At 53.1% G+C, this 15,670-nt stretch overlaps 2 protein-coding genes across 2 annotated transcripts; both read left to right on the top strand.

Moving 5' to 3' along the window:
• The first annotated feature begins 9,042 nt into the window (after positions 1-9,042).
• On the top strand, positions 9,043-10,595 carry C8H19orf84 (chromosome 8 C19orf84 homolog). The gene is made up of 2 exons (XM_004619781.1): positions 9,043-9,077; positions 10,088-10,595. Exons 1-2 carry the CDS (start codon positions 9,043-9,045, stop codon positions 10,593-10,595), a joined length of 543 nt encoding a protein of 180 aa, XP_004619838.1.
• Positions 10,596-11,747: 1,152 nt separating this feature from the next.
• LIM2 (lens intrinsic membrane protein 2) lies at positions 11,748-14,951 on the top strand. The gene is made up of 4 exons (XM_004619882.2): positions 11,748-11,922; positions 13,295-13,444; positions 14,526-14,660; positions 14,890-14,951. Exons 1-4 carry the CDS (start codon positions 11,748-11,750, stop codon positions 14,949-14,951), a joined length of 522 nt encoding a protein of 173 aa, XP_004619939.1.
• Positions 14,952-15,670: the final 719 nt, after the last annotated feature.

The following is a 15,670-nucleotide window of genomic DNA, read 5'->3' as shown; positions in this document are numbered from 1 at the left end:
CCTGGCTCATGCACTCAGGAATTACTCCTGGCGGTGCTCAGAGGACCATATGGGATGCTGGGGATTGAACCCGGGTCAGCTGCGTGCAAGGCAAATGCCCTACCTGCTGTGCTATTGCTCCAGCCCCAAGACTAAACATTTTTGTTGTTGCTTGTGGCAGGGCACATAACTGTGCTTAACTGTAAAGTACTCCCTTTTATTCTTAGAGGACTCACTGGTTTCTTTTTATAAGCAAAATGTACCTCTTCTTAAAGTGCACTTTGCAAAAGTTTCACTCCTTTTCCAATAAGTTTGAGTTGGGAGCTTTTCCCTTGTAGCAGAGTAGTATTAACATCTAGTTGGTTCACCCAGAGAAGCTGGCCATGGACTCACCACGTGGACGCTGATTAACACTGAGTGCTGGAGAAGGTGTTTCTGTGTAATACGCTGAGGTGGTGACCTCGGGACAAAAATGTAAAGGCTGAATTGAAGTTATAAACTAATGTGAAATTTTGGCAGATAACATTTTAATAAATAAATGCCTTAAGAGTAAAAAAAATGTTTTTAAACAGGGACCCCTGGGGCGCAGTGGGGGCTTCTGCAAGTGAGGAGGTCTATGGCAGGGACAAGTTGACAGGGAGAGTCTGTAGGAAGACGTATGTCATAAGAGTTTCCAAGTTGGAGGGATTGAATGAGTGGGTAGTGCTCAGAGAGAGAAGGGCCGGTGGAGGAGCGCGGGGCTATCAGTGGGCTCTGGGTTTTGGGGAAACGCTAAGAGGTAGAGTCTTCAGGTTTGGGGTCGCATCCTTGGGGTAGTGAAAGGAAGGCGTTGATTCTAAGGCGGTGATGGGGCTCTGGGTCCCCTGGCGGGGAGGGTCGCTAAGAGAGGTTCCTCCACTCCACCCTGGAACCCCTTTTCCCCTCCAAGCTTTGCTCGACAGGCCCATGAGTGGGACAAGTCTCCCGGGACAAGGCGGCAGTCATCTTACCAGAGCGCGGACAATCTACACCGCCGGCAGAGCCCAGCAAGAAAGTCAATTACAGAGCGAACAAAGCACGAAAGGGAGACAGCCAATCAGAGGGCGAGACCCCGAGCTCTCTGACCAATCGGAGACGAGAATGGCCTAGCCCACACAACGCAGTAATAGGCGGGTTCAAATCAACCACTGGCAGGCTTGGCCGGGAGTCGAGAGACTAACTCAGAAGTTGATTGGCCGGTTTTTGAAAGTTTCCTGTCAGTTTTGGATCCAGCAAAGGATCTTTCCTTAGAGACGCAGATCCCGCCTCCGAGCCCGGCGTGACCCTTAAAGGGCCAGGCACAAGGTACAAGAAGAAGTTAAACCGGACTGGAACAGAATAAAATCAGAAACAATCTCATTACTCCAAAATTGATCAATCTTGTTAAAAGACAGGCAACTCAGAAAGCTTAAGCAGCTCTCCACGCTTCTGTAAGTAAGGAGATGGGATTAAAATCCTTCATTCATGTTGGATTATAGTTCTAAGCACATTAGGTTTACCTTTGGTTTGTCCTTGTTCCTCCCCACTAACAAACCTAAGCAGCGAGCATAGGTTTATTGAGTTACTCCCACCACAGTGCTCTCGAGGCACACCCGGTTCCATCAGGGACTCCCAATCCTCTGTTTATTTATTTATTTATTTACTTATGTATTTATTGCTTTTTGGGTCACACTCAGCGATGTTTAGGGGTTACTCCTGGCTCTGCACTCAGTAATTACACCTAGCAGTGCTCAGGGGACCATATGAGATGCCGGGAATTGAACCCCAGTCGGCTGCGTGCAAGGCAAACGCCCTACCCGCTGTGCTAATTGCTCTGGCCCCTGCATTTATCTTAAACCTATCCTTTGTGCTCTTCTTCCCCTATATGTTAATCACAAATATCCCCAAATTAGACCCTGCTACTTATAAAGTCAAATTCTTCTGAGGGCTCTGGATTTTGTATATGTAAGTAAAATATTGCTTTTCTCTTTTTGTTATGTCCTTTGCATAGTTTATTTTAGAGCTATGTCTTTTTTGCATAGACACGAGAAGACAGTTGATGGTATGCTTTTGTGACATGGGAGCTAACTGATTTCGAATGATATTTACTCCTGGGCATCCTTCATCTTTACCTGATTTAAGCCTCAGTTGTCTTTACTTCCTAACACACTAAAAGGAGTGGACTGGGGAACTTGAATAGACCCAGGACAAGCTGTAAGCTAACCTGGCATAGAAAAGGGACAGGCTAAGTGCCATAGTAAGTTAAGAGCGGGGTCATGGAACAAACTCTGACATGACACAAAAAGAAGTGAGTGAATAAGGACCCTGTGGGATTAGGAAAGATTATATAGTCTGGGATATATAGCTAAATGCCCCCAGGAAGAGCCACCATTTAAGTTTAATATATCTCTTACTGTTTCCATACAAAATAACTAAAAATATTATTAAAAAGTAAACTTAAGATAACTGTGTAAATAGATTTATAGCTAAGGAAAGGAGAAAGCAGTACACTCTTAGATGGAATTCCGCCCTTGGACAGACCTCCTGGTAGAGATCTAGAATGCTGAACCCTTAGATGAGATTTTGTCCTTGAATAAATCTAGAACTTCCCCTAAAGGAGAGGCTTTACATCTGTTCATTGTTTATGATAATGTTCAACCCCACCTATGTGCAAGTGGTTTTTTTTGGTTTTTTTGTTTTTCTTTTTTTTTAATTTATTTTATTGAATCACCATGTGGAAAGTTACAAAGTTCTCAGGTTTATGTCTCAGTTATACAATGCTCAAACACCCATCCCTTCACCAATGCCCATATTCCACCACCAATAAAAAAAAATACCCAAAAAAACCCCAAAAAAACAGTATACATCCCACCCCTCACCGCCCAAACACCCCCCCCCCCGTGTAACTGATAAATTTCACTTCCTTTTCTCTTTACCTAGATTACATTCCATATTTCAACACAAAACTTACTATTGTTGTTGGAGTTTCAACACAGACTCACTATTTTTGTTGGAATTTATCCCCCAAGAATACAGCCCTATTTACAAGGAAATATTTGATAATTAGTTTTCCACTGATGCGAATGAAGAGATAAAAAGTCGCGCGGCCACGGTAGCGGCAGCGCGGTTTACAATTTCTGTATTTTAGTAATTAAGTCCAGGGAGATTTAAGTTGGAAATTGAATCATTTCCCTTCCTGGAGCAGCATGGAGCAAAAGCTTAGTTCACAGTCTGGATACATGGTTGCAAGCACTCGCTGGAACCCCAAGTCATATAGCTGGCTCTGGCTCCTGCTCGTTCCGCAGCCACTCGGCTGTGCAAAGGCATGGACACCCAGGTCGAATCTCAGCCGGAGCTCGAGCTCCGGCCCCGGCCTGAGACTCCCCACCTGTGTGTAATTGTTACCTCCAACTCTTCATGATTTCTCGATAACTAATGGTATGAGACTTGAATAAATGACAACTGATTATCAATCAACCTGTTCCTTTATCAGTCGCCATCAGCCATCAGGGGTGGGAATGGGGGGGATGGTGATCAGCCCAAACGCAACTCACCAGGAGACCCTCGTTCACTGCCCTCAGTTCACCACAGGCAGCCTGGTCCCCCCTAGGAACAGCAACACATTCACATCTGGAAAATGACAGGGCTGGGTGATTGAGACCCCAATCTTAGTCATAAACCCAGGAAAGAAAAGTCAATCTTCTTGATTAAACAAACAAACAAAATTTAAAACTTTTAATTTTAATTCAGCCACCTATTAAGTCCAGTCTTGCTCAATTTTGTTTTCTCATTTTTTGGGGGGCCACACCAAGCGATTCTCAGGGGTTACTCCTGGCTCTGCACTCAGGAATCACTCCTGGCGGTGCTCAGGGGACCATCTGGGATGCCGGGTATTGAACTCGGGTCGGCCACGTGCTAGGCAAACGCCCTACCCGCTGTGCTATCACTCCAGCCCCTCAAGTTGTGTTTTCTACATCAAATACAGGTATGACCCTAGATCTTTCTCAAATACCCCTCTTAGCAAAAAAAAAAAAAAGTCCTTGACCTCTTTTCCCGAACCCCTTTACCTGCCCACTTGGGATGTCACTGTTCAGTAGCCGCTGCTTTGTTTCTAGGCTCTGTCTCCCTTCAATGAGACTGTCCCTTGCACCCCCCGCCCCTGTCCCCGTGACTCGGAGTCCTTCCTGGCAGGTACTGGTTCTGCACCAGTGGATTTCACCAGTGTCATCCAGTGCAGAGTCTGGAATCTAGAGAACCCAGAAAACTGGTGCCTACATTTCTCATCCTTAAAGTGAGACCTTGCAAATCTCTTGTAAAACAAAAACACCCACCATCAAAGGCTTTGATCAGACTGGAAATGGCACAGCCAGGATTCTCCATGATCCTCCAGTCCCCAGCACACTCAAAGCAAGTCCTGAGACTCTTCCTACAAGGTACATTCTAGGGGCAGGAGAGAGTCCAGGAGGTAAGGCCTTATGTGTGGGGGACCTGGATTTGACCCCCAAATGCCCATACCTCACTCTTTGCCCTACTTATATCACAGACACCAGTAATATGATAGTTTGTTTGGGGTCCACACTGGCAGTGCTCAGGGTTTATTCCTGGCTCTGTGCTCAGAGATTACTCCTGGCAGGGCTCGGGGAACTGCATCAGGTGTGAGGAGATCGAACTTGGGTTAGCTACGTGCAAGGCAAGCACCCTACACCAGCTCCAGGGATGGAGTTTCACACATACAATGTTCTGACACCACACCCACTGCTGTGGATCAATCAGAAACAGCACACATTCACCTCAGCAAATCAGGCAGCTGGGACTTAAGCGACTGCTTGTTGGCTGAACAAACATTCATTAAGCAAGGACAAAAGTGGTTTCATGCCAAGGGGCAGGAGCTGTGTGCAGAAACAGAAAAACAGGAAACTGAAAAAACGATTCCTAAGGTTAATGTGTAAGCCAATATTAGGGTCCATTCTCGTGGAGACTCAGGAGTATTCGGCTTGGGGGTGACATTGCAAATCCACAATGAACCCCATGCTTGTCCCTATTCCCCATGTCCTAGGGAGACTGTTGTGTTCTTCCAAGAAGTCTGTGATTGCTTTGACCATGCCATGCCTCCAACACCTGCCACCAGTGTCAACTTTTCACCATCAGCTTGCCCAGGGGGTCCCCGGGTCTACTCAAACCACCCCCTCAGTACACCCTGTCCCTGAAACTCTCAGGTTCCACTGCAGTTGGCTGCTTGGGATTCTGTAGGATAACATTGGTTTGTTCTTTCTCCCTGACCACAGGGAGCTTGGGTTTGTTGGATTGCACCCATTCACAGTGCTCCCAAGGCACTCCCACTCCTCTAAGTTTATCTTTAACTTCTCTGTGCTCTCTTCCCCAACTGGTTAATCACCTATTTCCCCTGTGACCTGTAAAGTCAAATTCCTCAGAAATCTCTGGATTTGTATTTGTAAATGAAATATTGCTTTTCTCCTTCCCTTATGTCCTTTTGCATAGTTTACTTTAGAGCAATGTTCTTGTATAGACACAGGAAGACAGTAACTTGAGAGTTAATTGACTCCAGATAATATTCATTCTTGGGCATCTGTTTTCTCAACTTAAGCCTCACTTGCCCTTAGTTCCTAGCACCCCAAAAGCAGGGTCCCGACCAGGGACTGAATGGACCCAGGGCAAGCTGAGCTACTCTGGCATCAAAATGGGCCAGGCCAAGTGCCATAATACTTAACTCTAAGCTAAGAGAACAGTCGTGGACAAATTCTGTCATGATCCAAAGAGTAACAAGTGGATTAGGACCCTGCTAGAGTTAGGAAAGACTAAACTGGCCTGAGCACTGTAGTCTGGGATCTATCACGAGGTGTCCCAAGAGAGCCACACTACGAGCTTACTGTATCTCTTATTGTGTCCATACAAAATGACTAGTAAGTAAATCTAAGATGGTGGTAGGACTAAGGAAAGGAGAAACACTCCCCTAGATGGTATTTCAGCCTTTAGCGGACTTCCTGGCTACAGGAGATCTATGTCTTAGCAGAGCTTCCCAGGAAGGGAGGGCTTTCATATGTTGATTGTGCCCCCTGACCTAGGTTGCTACCTAGAATGCTTGGAGATTGGGTGCATACCAAAGCTCTGAGCCAGAGCACAAAGAGACTAGCCTAGGAGACAGGAGGAGATAGGAATGGGGTGCTTAATGAGACAGAAGAAGGCACGTGGGGAGATTGCGATAAATGGCAGCTGATCCTCAATCAGCTGGCAGCCCTGTTCCCTCCTTCATGTGTCTGTTGGCAGGGCAGCAGGCCAGGGCGGGGAAGCAGCTCATGGTCACCAAACACACGTGTTGGCCGAGACCACACCACCACCGCACTCACTCATTTATTTAGTGATCACACAGGATCCATTTGCTATTTCTTTATGGCCACCTATGAAAGAAACTGTTCTGTGTCTGCCCCTCTCCTTCAGATTGATTTCACTCAGCAGGACCCCCTCTAGTTCCATTCCCATAGAGGCAAGACGTATGATCTCATCTTTGTGTTTTTTTTTCTTTTTCGGTCACACCCAGCGATGCTTAGGGATTACTCCTGGCTCTGCACTCAGGAATTACTCCTGGAGGTGCTCTGGGGACCATATGGGTTGCTGGGGATCAAACCTGGGTCGGCCGCGTGCAAGGCAAAGGCCCTTCCCACTGTACCATCACTCCAGGCCGTCATCTTTTTTTAACAGCTGGATGGTATTCCATTGTGGACATATGCCACTTTTTACTTTTTTTTTTGGAGGAAGGGTCCAAAAAAGAGAGTCTCTTGCCCGTGCACCTGGCTGTCTTCCTCGGGGCCCCACGGAGGGGATAGGCTCCAGCTTCCCTCCCTGCTTCCGGTGACCGAAGACCTCCGGAGCCTAGCCACAGCCATGCTCAAGGCCCCTCTCCACACGTTCAGATGAGCCTCACGCATGAAGGTACTGGTAGAGGGGTAGAGGAACCCAGGTGTGTGGGACCCAGGGCTGAGACCTCCATGCCTGCTCATATGGGACTGGGCCTCTTCTGCCCAGATTTCCCATTTTCTAATAGCTAGGTGGTCACACCGAGGGACTGTCTCCGGTGCTGTGTAATCCCATCAACGGCCGGCATCCAGAGACTTAAAAGCAAGCTCCTGGAAGCATGCGGCGCGGCCGCTTTGTGGCTGCGCGATATCTTATAGCCTACTTCTACCTCTGGGATAAACTGGCAAGCTACCAAGAGTTTCCTGCCCACATGGGAGAGCCTTGAAAACTCCCATGGTGTATTCATGTGCCAAAACCAATAACAAGGTGGGTCTCATTCCCCTGACCCTGAAAGAGCCTCCAATGCGGCTTCATTCAGAAGGACAAGTAAAGAGAAGCTTCTAAAATCTCAGGGCTAGGACGAATGGAGACATTACTGAGACCGCTCAAGAAATTCAAGGATCAACGGGATGATGATGATGATGATGATGATGATGATGATGATGATGATGATGATGATGATTGGAGGAAGGATTGGGCCATACCCAGCAGTGCTCAGTGGCTGTTCCTGGCTCTGTTCAGGGGTGCCCCCTGGTGGTGCCCAGGGGACCATATGTGGTACCGGGGACTGAACCAGGGTGGACCACAGGGAAGGCAAGTGCTTTAACCCCTGTTCTATTTCCCTGACCCCTGAAGTCTACCTTCTTTAAACTAACAGAGTACCCCTCAACTGTACCAGTGGCTACTACCACTCCCCGGAGTTCTCCAGCCACCCCTGTAGCACCACAGGCTATTATGTCTCCCTAGAAGGTTCCAGAACCCCACCCCTTGTCAAGGGGCTATTGTCCACTTTGAGAAGCACTTATTCTTCTTCCTGTGCCTTTGTACCCCAGCCCTGCTTTCACCCCTCACGTTGTGCTCACTCTTCTAGGAAATGTCCTATTTGTGTCTTACGTGAGAAAAGCATGTAAGCATTCTGCATCCATCTTGGGGTGCCAGGGGATGAACCTGGGATGAATTCTACCACAGAGCCACACCCCCACCCCTCAGATATACTGCTTCTTAAGTGTATTTGAGGGTGACTGCTGCTTCTCAGGAAAATATAGTCATGACTACAAGCAAAACACAGGTCAGCCCCATTTGCCGAGACTGATCATAGTTGAGGCTTTTGACTGCTTCACTCACGTGCCTGGTGGCCTTTGAGCCTTTCAGGAGCCTGGAATGTGAGAGCAGCCCCACTTCTCCGAGGGGCAAACTGAGGCAGAGACCAGGATATAAGCTCATGTTTCGGGGTCATTCCTGTCAGGGCCAGAGATGGAACCAAATCAAGTCGATTTGAAGCCAATCTTCACCTACACCTCAACCAATAGTAGTAGTAGTAGTAGTAGTAGTAGTAGTAGTAGTAGTAGTAGTAGTAGTAGTAGTAGTAGTAATACTCGCCTTTGCCATGGGGAGTGACAGATGCCCACACTTCCCTGTCAATAGTCAATTGAATTTTTATTTTAATTTTCCCATTATAGTTCATTTTTGGTTGTGGGGAAAAACGCCAGAGGTGCTCAGGGCTGACTCCTGGCTCTGCACTCAGGGATCACTTCTGACCAGGTTCGGGGACCCTATGTGGTTGTGGGGGGCTCGGGGCTGGGCAGGGTCAAACCCGGATGAGCAGCGCCCTATCCGCTGTGCTATGGCTCTAGCCCTCAAAGCACCTTCACTACTTTAGGATTTCTGAGAGCCCTGGGGTTTAGGTATTACCTGTGGAGACACCAGGAATGCAAGTGGAAACAAAGAGGAAAGATGAGGGCGCAGGGAGTTCTGAACCCTGGGTCTGAGGGAGGAGGTGGGAGTGAATAACTGGAATCTGGACCAGGGAAGCCCCGCCCTGTAGTGTGCGAAGCCCCTCCCACCACACCCCCACCATTGCTCCGCCCACTGCGGTGGCCCCGCCTTCACCGTGCCCCCCACAGCATAGCCCCGCCCATCACCAGTGCCCCCTTACTGCTTCTGTTGCCCCACCCACCGCCCGCGCCCTGCCTCCCGGAGCCCTAGAAAATTCCAGGTGAAGGTGCTGGAAGAAACTTGTGAAACCCAGTAAAGATGGAACAGCAAAAGGAAGGGACCACACAGGAGGGGTAAGAGACCCATGAGCCACGTGGGGAGGCCCGGGAGAGGAGGGGAGGGGGCCAGTGAGAAGATGGGGCCCCCAGCACGATCCGCGCGGGGGTGGAAAGGCCTAGAAAGAGCTGGGGATAGGGGCTGGAGCAATAGCACAGCTGTAGGGCGTTTGCCTTGCACGCGGCCGACCCGGGTTCGATCTCCGGTATCCCATATGGTCCCCCAAGCACCTCCAGGAGTAATTCCTGAGTGCAGAGCCAGGAGTAACAAAAAAAAAGAGAGCCAGAACAGGGAGGATGCTCGGGACAGCTGTGGGGTTGCGGACATACCACTCTGCTTGTTTGCTGGGTGGGAGCTGGGGACTATCCCCACGGTGCTCAGGGGCTGCTCCTGACACAGTGCTCAGGGGCTGTTTCTGGCGCACTGCTCATGACCCCCGAGGAGCTGAGAGGAGTTAGGAGGACCGTGTCCGGGCACAGGGGTGGGGGCTGCAGCTTCCTGCACGCCAGATGCCCCGAGGCCTGCAGGATTTCTCAGTCCCAGCCATTTAATACGCACCTTCATTATGATTACTATCCATTTTATTTTGTTTTTAAATTATTGTACTCGATATGCCAAAACCGGTAACAAATCTCACTATGGAGACGTTACTGATGCCCGCTCAAGCAAATCGATGAACAACGGGACAACAGTGTGACAATTATTATTTTTGGTCTTGTTTGGTTTGTGGGGCTACACTGGCAGTGCTCAGGGTTTGCTTTTGGCAGGACTAGGGGGGCCCTTTGTGAGGCAGGGGATCAAGCCTGAGTCAACTGTCCTGTCCCCTTGGGATTGGAATCTTGGCCAGGCCGTCTGCTGGGAGAGACAGGAAGGAATAGAGGGAGTGGAGGGGTGCAGTGGTTGGGGAGGTGGGGGCAGAGAAAGGAGGAGGGGGACGCAGGCACTCTGGAGACCCCGGAGCCACAGGGTTGCCGGGAGGAAAGGGGGCAGACAGGGACACTGTCAACCATTGCCCCGTCCTTTCTAGAAACAGCCCGTCCCTGCCGCCGCCTGGCACGGAGCCATGGCCCACCTCGTCCTTCCCAGGCCTGCCACCTGCTCTCCTGGGCACCCCAAGTCCTGCCCACCTGGGGCTCCCGGAAAACCTGGCCTCAGTCACCATCCCCATCCGGCTGGACGCCCTGTCCTCTCTGCTGCACAGTGCGTTGCTGGGGGCCTACGCCCTGCCCAACTGCGCCTGTGTGCCCCCTTGCCAGCCCCCGCAGCCCGGCCCTGCTGGCAGCGCACCCCAAACCCGGGGCAGGTGGGATAGGCGGCCGAGGCCAGGCCGGGGTCCCAGGCAGCAGCCCTGGGGCTCCGGGCGGGCTGAGCAGCCAGAGAGGGCACACAGAGGGTACCCTGCGTCTGGCCCCAGGACCCCACCAACACCATCACCACGGACCTCACCCACGCAGGAGGGCAAGAAGGAACCCAGACGGCTGGAAGCAGCCCCGGACGGAGCCCCCGCGGAGGAGGACTGGGAGACTGAGTATTAGGCTCCTGAGACCCCTGCTCCGCACCAGGAGGCCTGTTCCTGTCAGACGTACCCCAAACTCCCTCCCTTCTCCCCAAACTTCAGGGACTGGACCCTAAAAGCACCTCCTAAGCCCCGTACCCACACCGCAAGCCATGCCTTGCACCGTGCCCCCAATCACTCCTGACAATAGTGACACTCCAGCCCCTTCCCCGTTTCCCACCAAGCGCTGAGCCTTGAGCCTTCCTCCTCCCCGCCACGCCGCTTCCTCATCCCCCCACCCCCAGTCAGGCCAGTCCAACCCTCAGCCCTAATTCCACCCCAATCATGCCCAGACACCCCACTCCACCGTTCACTTCGTCCCATCCAGGCCAGCTGGGACAAGCCCTGTCACCCCCCCATCACTCCTTTTGGTCCGAAGCATGCAGACCCCCCACCCCATTTCCCAGCCCCCTGGCGGGGAGGGAATTCTGCTGGGGCAATAAAAGGTGCATCCCACTGCCTGTGTGTGAGTCTGCGTGCGCTTGGGCGGCCGGGTAGTGTGTGTGCGTGCCCTGCCGTCATGCCGCAGGGGCTGGGGTGGAGGCTCGGCGAGTGACCGGCGGGTGGGCGGGCGCCGGGACCCCTGCTTCAGCGGTTTCCATTCGGGGCCTCTGCAGACACTGCACTTCTGCTCGCTGGAAGTTGCTGGTCCGCGGGGCCATTGTGTGGCAGGCTTAAGGGATTTGGGGGGCCCAGGGCAGAGAGGCCAGCAGTCTGTTCAGTCAGTCTGCAGAGAGCGGCTGAGCAGACGGGGGCTCCGGGCAGGCTCTGCCACACAGGTAAGGGCCAGGCGGGCACCTGAGGGCTCCTCCTCCTGCCAGCCCCCCAGCCCCTTCCTCACAGGGTCCTGCTGCACCAGCCCAGCCCTGCCGCCCCCAGAGGTGGGTATCCTCGTGTCCAGCCCATCTTGGCTTAGAACTGTGACTCCCCACTTCTCCCTGAGACCCAGGGGTCCAGAGCCCCCAGCACCTCCTCCCTCAGACCTAGGGCTCAGACCCCCACAGCCTCCTCCCTCAGATTCAGAGTCCAGACTTCTCAGCTTCCTCCCTTAGGCCTGGAGTCCAAACCCCAGCCTCCTCCCTCAGATCCAGTGGAGGTCCCTTACCGCCTCTCCTCTCCCCCACAGGCCACCATGCACAGCTTCATGGGTGGCGGCCTCTTCTGTGCCTGGGTCGGGACCATCCTCCTGGTGGTGGCCACGGCGACTGACCACTGGATGCAGTACAGGCTGTCGGGGGCCTTCGCCCACCAGGGCCTGTGGCGTTACTGCCTGGGCAACAAGTGCTTCCTGCAGACGGAGGGCATCGGTGAGATCCCACAGCCCTCCTGCTGGACGGGGACAGTGGCCGGCATGCACACATGGACGGGCTTTCCCTGGGACAGGGCCAGCATGTAGGGGTGAGGGCTGAGTGGGGAGCGCCAGCTCCAGTCACTCGGAGAAGCGAGGGTGACCGATGACCGAGATGGCACTTCACTACTTTTGTTTTCATTTTTATTTAATTTAACTTTTGATGTTGTTTTGGGGAGTCACACCTCATGATGCTCAGGGCTGACTCCTGACTCCGCTCAGGGATCTCTCTTGGCAGGCTCAGGGGACCATGTGGGGTGCCAGGAATTGAACCCAGAGTGGCTGCATGCCAGGCAAGCATCTAGCCCTTCTATTCTATTTTATTGGGACAGGGAGAACAGGGCTCCACCCAGCAGTGTTCGGAGCTGACTCCTGGCTCTGTGCTTGGGGATCACTCCTGGCAGGGCTGGGTCGGCTATGTGCAAGGCAAGTGCCCTCCCTGCTGTGTTATTACTCAGCTGATTCCTAATTTTGTGCTCCTAGCAGTGCTGACGACCCCCATGTGATGTCGGGGGTTGAACCGGGCTTGCCCGGATGCATGGAAACTGCCCTACGCATTGGGAATGGCTGGCACTGGGAGAGCCAGGGGAAAAATCATACATGTTAGCACTGGGTGGAGAATTATTAGTATTTTTTATTTTGGGTGGTGCAAAGAATCAAATCCAGGGCTTCACATATGCAAGATAAGGCTGTGAGGCCAAAGAGATAGCACAGCGGGCAGGGTGCTTGCCTTGCATGTAGCCAACCTGGGTTTGATCCCCATATCCTATATGGTCCCCCAAGTCCACAGGCGTGACTCTTCAGCACAGAGCCAGGAGTCAGCCCTGACCACCACTGGGTGTGGCCTCCAAACAAAATAAATCAAATATGTGTATATAACACTCCTTTTCAGATAGGAACAGAGAGTATAAAGGAAGGGAAATAGGTTAGACGGCGATTGGCAGGACGATACGTGGAGACTGCCAACTTCCACTTGTTCCTTCACTCACTCACCAACGCCTCTTCAGCTCCTATGCAAACCAGAGGGATGCTGGGCTTGTGATTTCGAGGCCGAATCCACTGGGCCCTGTTCTCAGGGAGCACGGCTTGCAGGGGGAGCCAGAGAGTCAAGGAGTCAGAGTGGGAGGGGCTGGGAGGGATGAATGTGGAGGGTGAAGGGAAGCTTCCCGGGGGCAGGACTTGGGAGCTGGGTGTGGAAGGGTGATGAGGAGTTGGGCAGGGGAAGTGGAAGGGGGGGGGGAGGAGTAGGGTCGTGGTACAGAGAGGGTGAGGCTCTCCTGCTCTGGGAGGGGACGGTACTCGTCACTAGGCGTGACATGGTGCTCCCGCAGCGTACTGGAATGCCACTCGGGCCTTCATGATCCTGGCCTCGGTGTGTGCCACCTTGGGCGTCATCCTGGGCTCCCTGGCCTTCGCCCAGCACCCCACCTTCACCCGCCTCTCCAGGCCCTTCACGGCTGGCATCTTGCTGTTTGCTTCCAGTGAGTTCCTCCCCCTCTCCCCACACCTCATTGAACCCCCTGGTCAACCCCAGTAACCCCCCAGCCTCCCTACAAACACACACACACACACACACACACACACACACACACACACACACACACACACACACTGCGAACACCACCCAAGGGCCAGAGAAACAGTACAGGGGTGAGACACCGGCCTGGCATGGTGCTCCATTCTTGGCACTGAGCACCAACCAGGTGTGGCCCCCAAACAAAAACAAATCAAAACACCCCTAGCCCCAGCCAGTCTGACCCGGACCAGTGGATCAACATGCTGCAATAAAACAATTTTGATTTCATTTCTTCTGGCACCCATCACCCAGTCGGCCTCAGACCCCAGGGCTGCCCAGCAGAATGACCCTCGTTTTGTTTGCAAATGGGGTGCGCAGGTCATCAGGGTGCTTTTAACCACTGGTGGCAGATTTGGGGGTTTCCAGGAGCAGATCATCTTGAAAGCCGGCCAGGACGTCCCAGGACTCAAGAGCGGTTTGTACAAAGGACGCGGTTCAGGAGACCAGAGGTGAAGCGTGAGGGTCCGAGCACATAGCTGCAGTGCCTGGGAGAGTCAGGGCGTGCCCCTGGCACGCAGGCACCTGGAGTTTCTGCCTTCTACCCAAGTTTCATTGCAAACTCTGAAATCCTGGGCGGCGACCTAGAGATCAGGCTAATGTCAGCAGCTCAAAGCCCTTGTCCTCAATCCCAAAGGTGTCTATTTGGAGACCAGCTCCCCATCCTGAGTCACCCGAACACGCAGGCCTGAGCCAAGAACCTCTAGAATAACAAAGACACTCCTATTGCTCAGAAAATATCAAGGATGTAAAGATCTCCCTCCCCGGAACGGAGACAAAAGCCTCACGCATTCCTCCGGACACTGAAAGTCTGCCCCTGCCCCTCCCCTGCCCCTCCCCTGCCCCTCCCCTTGCCCCTCCCACCCTCAGCTCAACCCCTGACCTCACCCAGTCCCCCCCCCCCCCCCCCACCAGCCCATTCACATCTACCTGCAAGCCCAGCCCAGAGCCCCTGTGTGCCTGTTCAGACTGACACCATCTCTCCGCAGCCCTTTTTGTTCTGCTGGCCTTGGCCGTCTATACTGGGGTCACCGTCAGCTTCCTGGGCCGCCGCTTCGGGGACTGGCGCTTTTCCTGGTCCTACATACTGGGCTGGGTAGCCTTGCTCATGACCTTCTTTGCAGGTACTTGGCCAGTGAAGGAGATTGGGTGGGGGGGGGTTGGGCCCAAGGGGCGGGGCTAGTGGTGGGGCAGGACTTGGGAAAGGGCAAATCCAGAACAGGTGCGGGGGCTGGGGGGCTGGCATTGAAGCCAGAAGCTATTTATGGGGGGAGCAGGGGCCTAAAGGTCTTGGGGGGCGGACAGAGGCGGGAGGGAGGAAGGAGGGGTCAGTTGGGGTCTGCTTCTGAGCAGGGATTTTCTACATGTGCGCCTACCGGGTGCATGAATGTCGACGCATGTCCACTCCCCGCTGAGCCCCAGCATGCCCCGCAACCTGAACTGCAAGTTGGAGATGGAAGTAGAGGATGGACCCGGTTCTGGAGGCCTGAAATTCTGGCTCCCAGAGGCCTGAGGGGGGCGTGATCCTGGACTCTGGGTGGTAGCCCCTGACTCCTGGGTCCCCAGGGGTCAGGGCCTGGTGACCCAGGGGACCTGGTGACCCAGGAGCCTCCCCCATGGGGGGCGGGTGTTAGAGAAATGGGGTTTCCTTTAGTGCCATGTGATGGAGTCTAATAAAGCCGATGTGAACCTATAAAGTGAGTCCGGAGGGTCCGTGTGGAGGCTGCTGGTGTGGGGTGTGGGGCCTGGACCATGCCTGGTGGTACTGGGGGAGCTACTCCTAGCTCTGTGACGGGGTCACAGTGCTCAGGGGACCATGTGGTGACTGAGGTCCACAACCTGCAGGCCCAGCCCTGTCCCATCTCTGCGACCTCCTGTCTAAGACACCCACAGCCCTGGCACTGGTTAAGTGGGTCACCCAGAGTCCCACACCCAGATGTGTACAGCTGCTTCTGACACCAACGCCGCTGTGATGGCCTTACCCACTCCAGCAAACAATGAACCCAATTCTGACACTACTTAGCTGCAGGTAGGGTCAGACCCTCCGGAAAGGGCTCTCAATCCCTTTTCAAAGTCTGACCCCCTCACCTCCCCACTTCCGAGATGTCCGTCACATCAGTGTGGAGCTGCCCAT

The sequence above is a fragment of the Sorex araneus genome, chromosome 8, assembly GCF_027595985.1.
Source record: "Sorex araneus isolate mSorAra2 chromosome 8, mSorAra2.pri, whole genome shotgun sequence".
Taxonomy (NCBI): Eukaryota; Metazoa; Chordata; class Mammalia; order Eulipotyphla; family Soricidae; genus Sorex; species Sorex araneus.
This window is presented reverse-complemented; position numbering and strand designations above follow the sequence as displayed.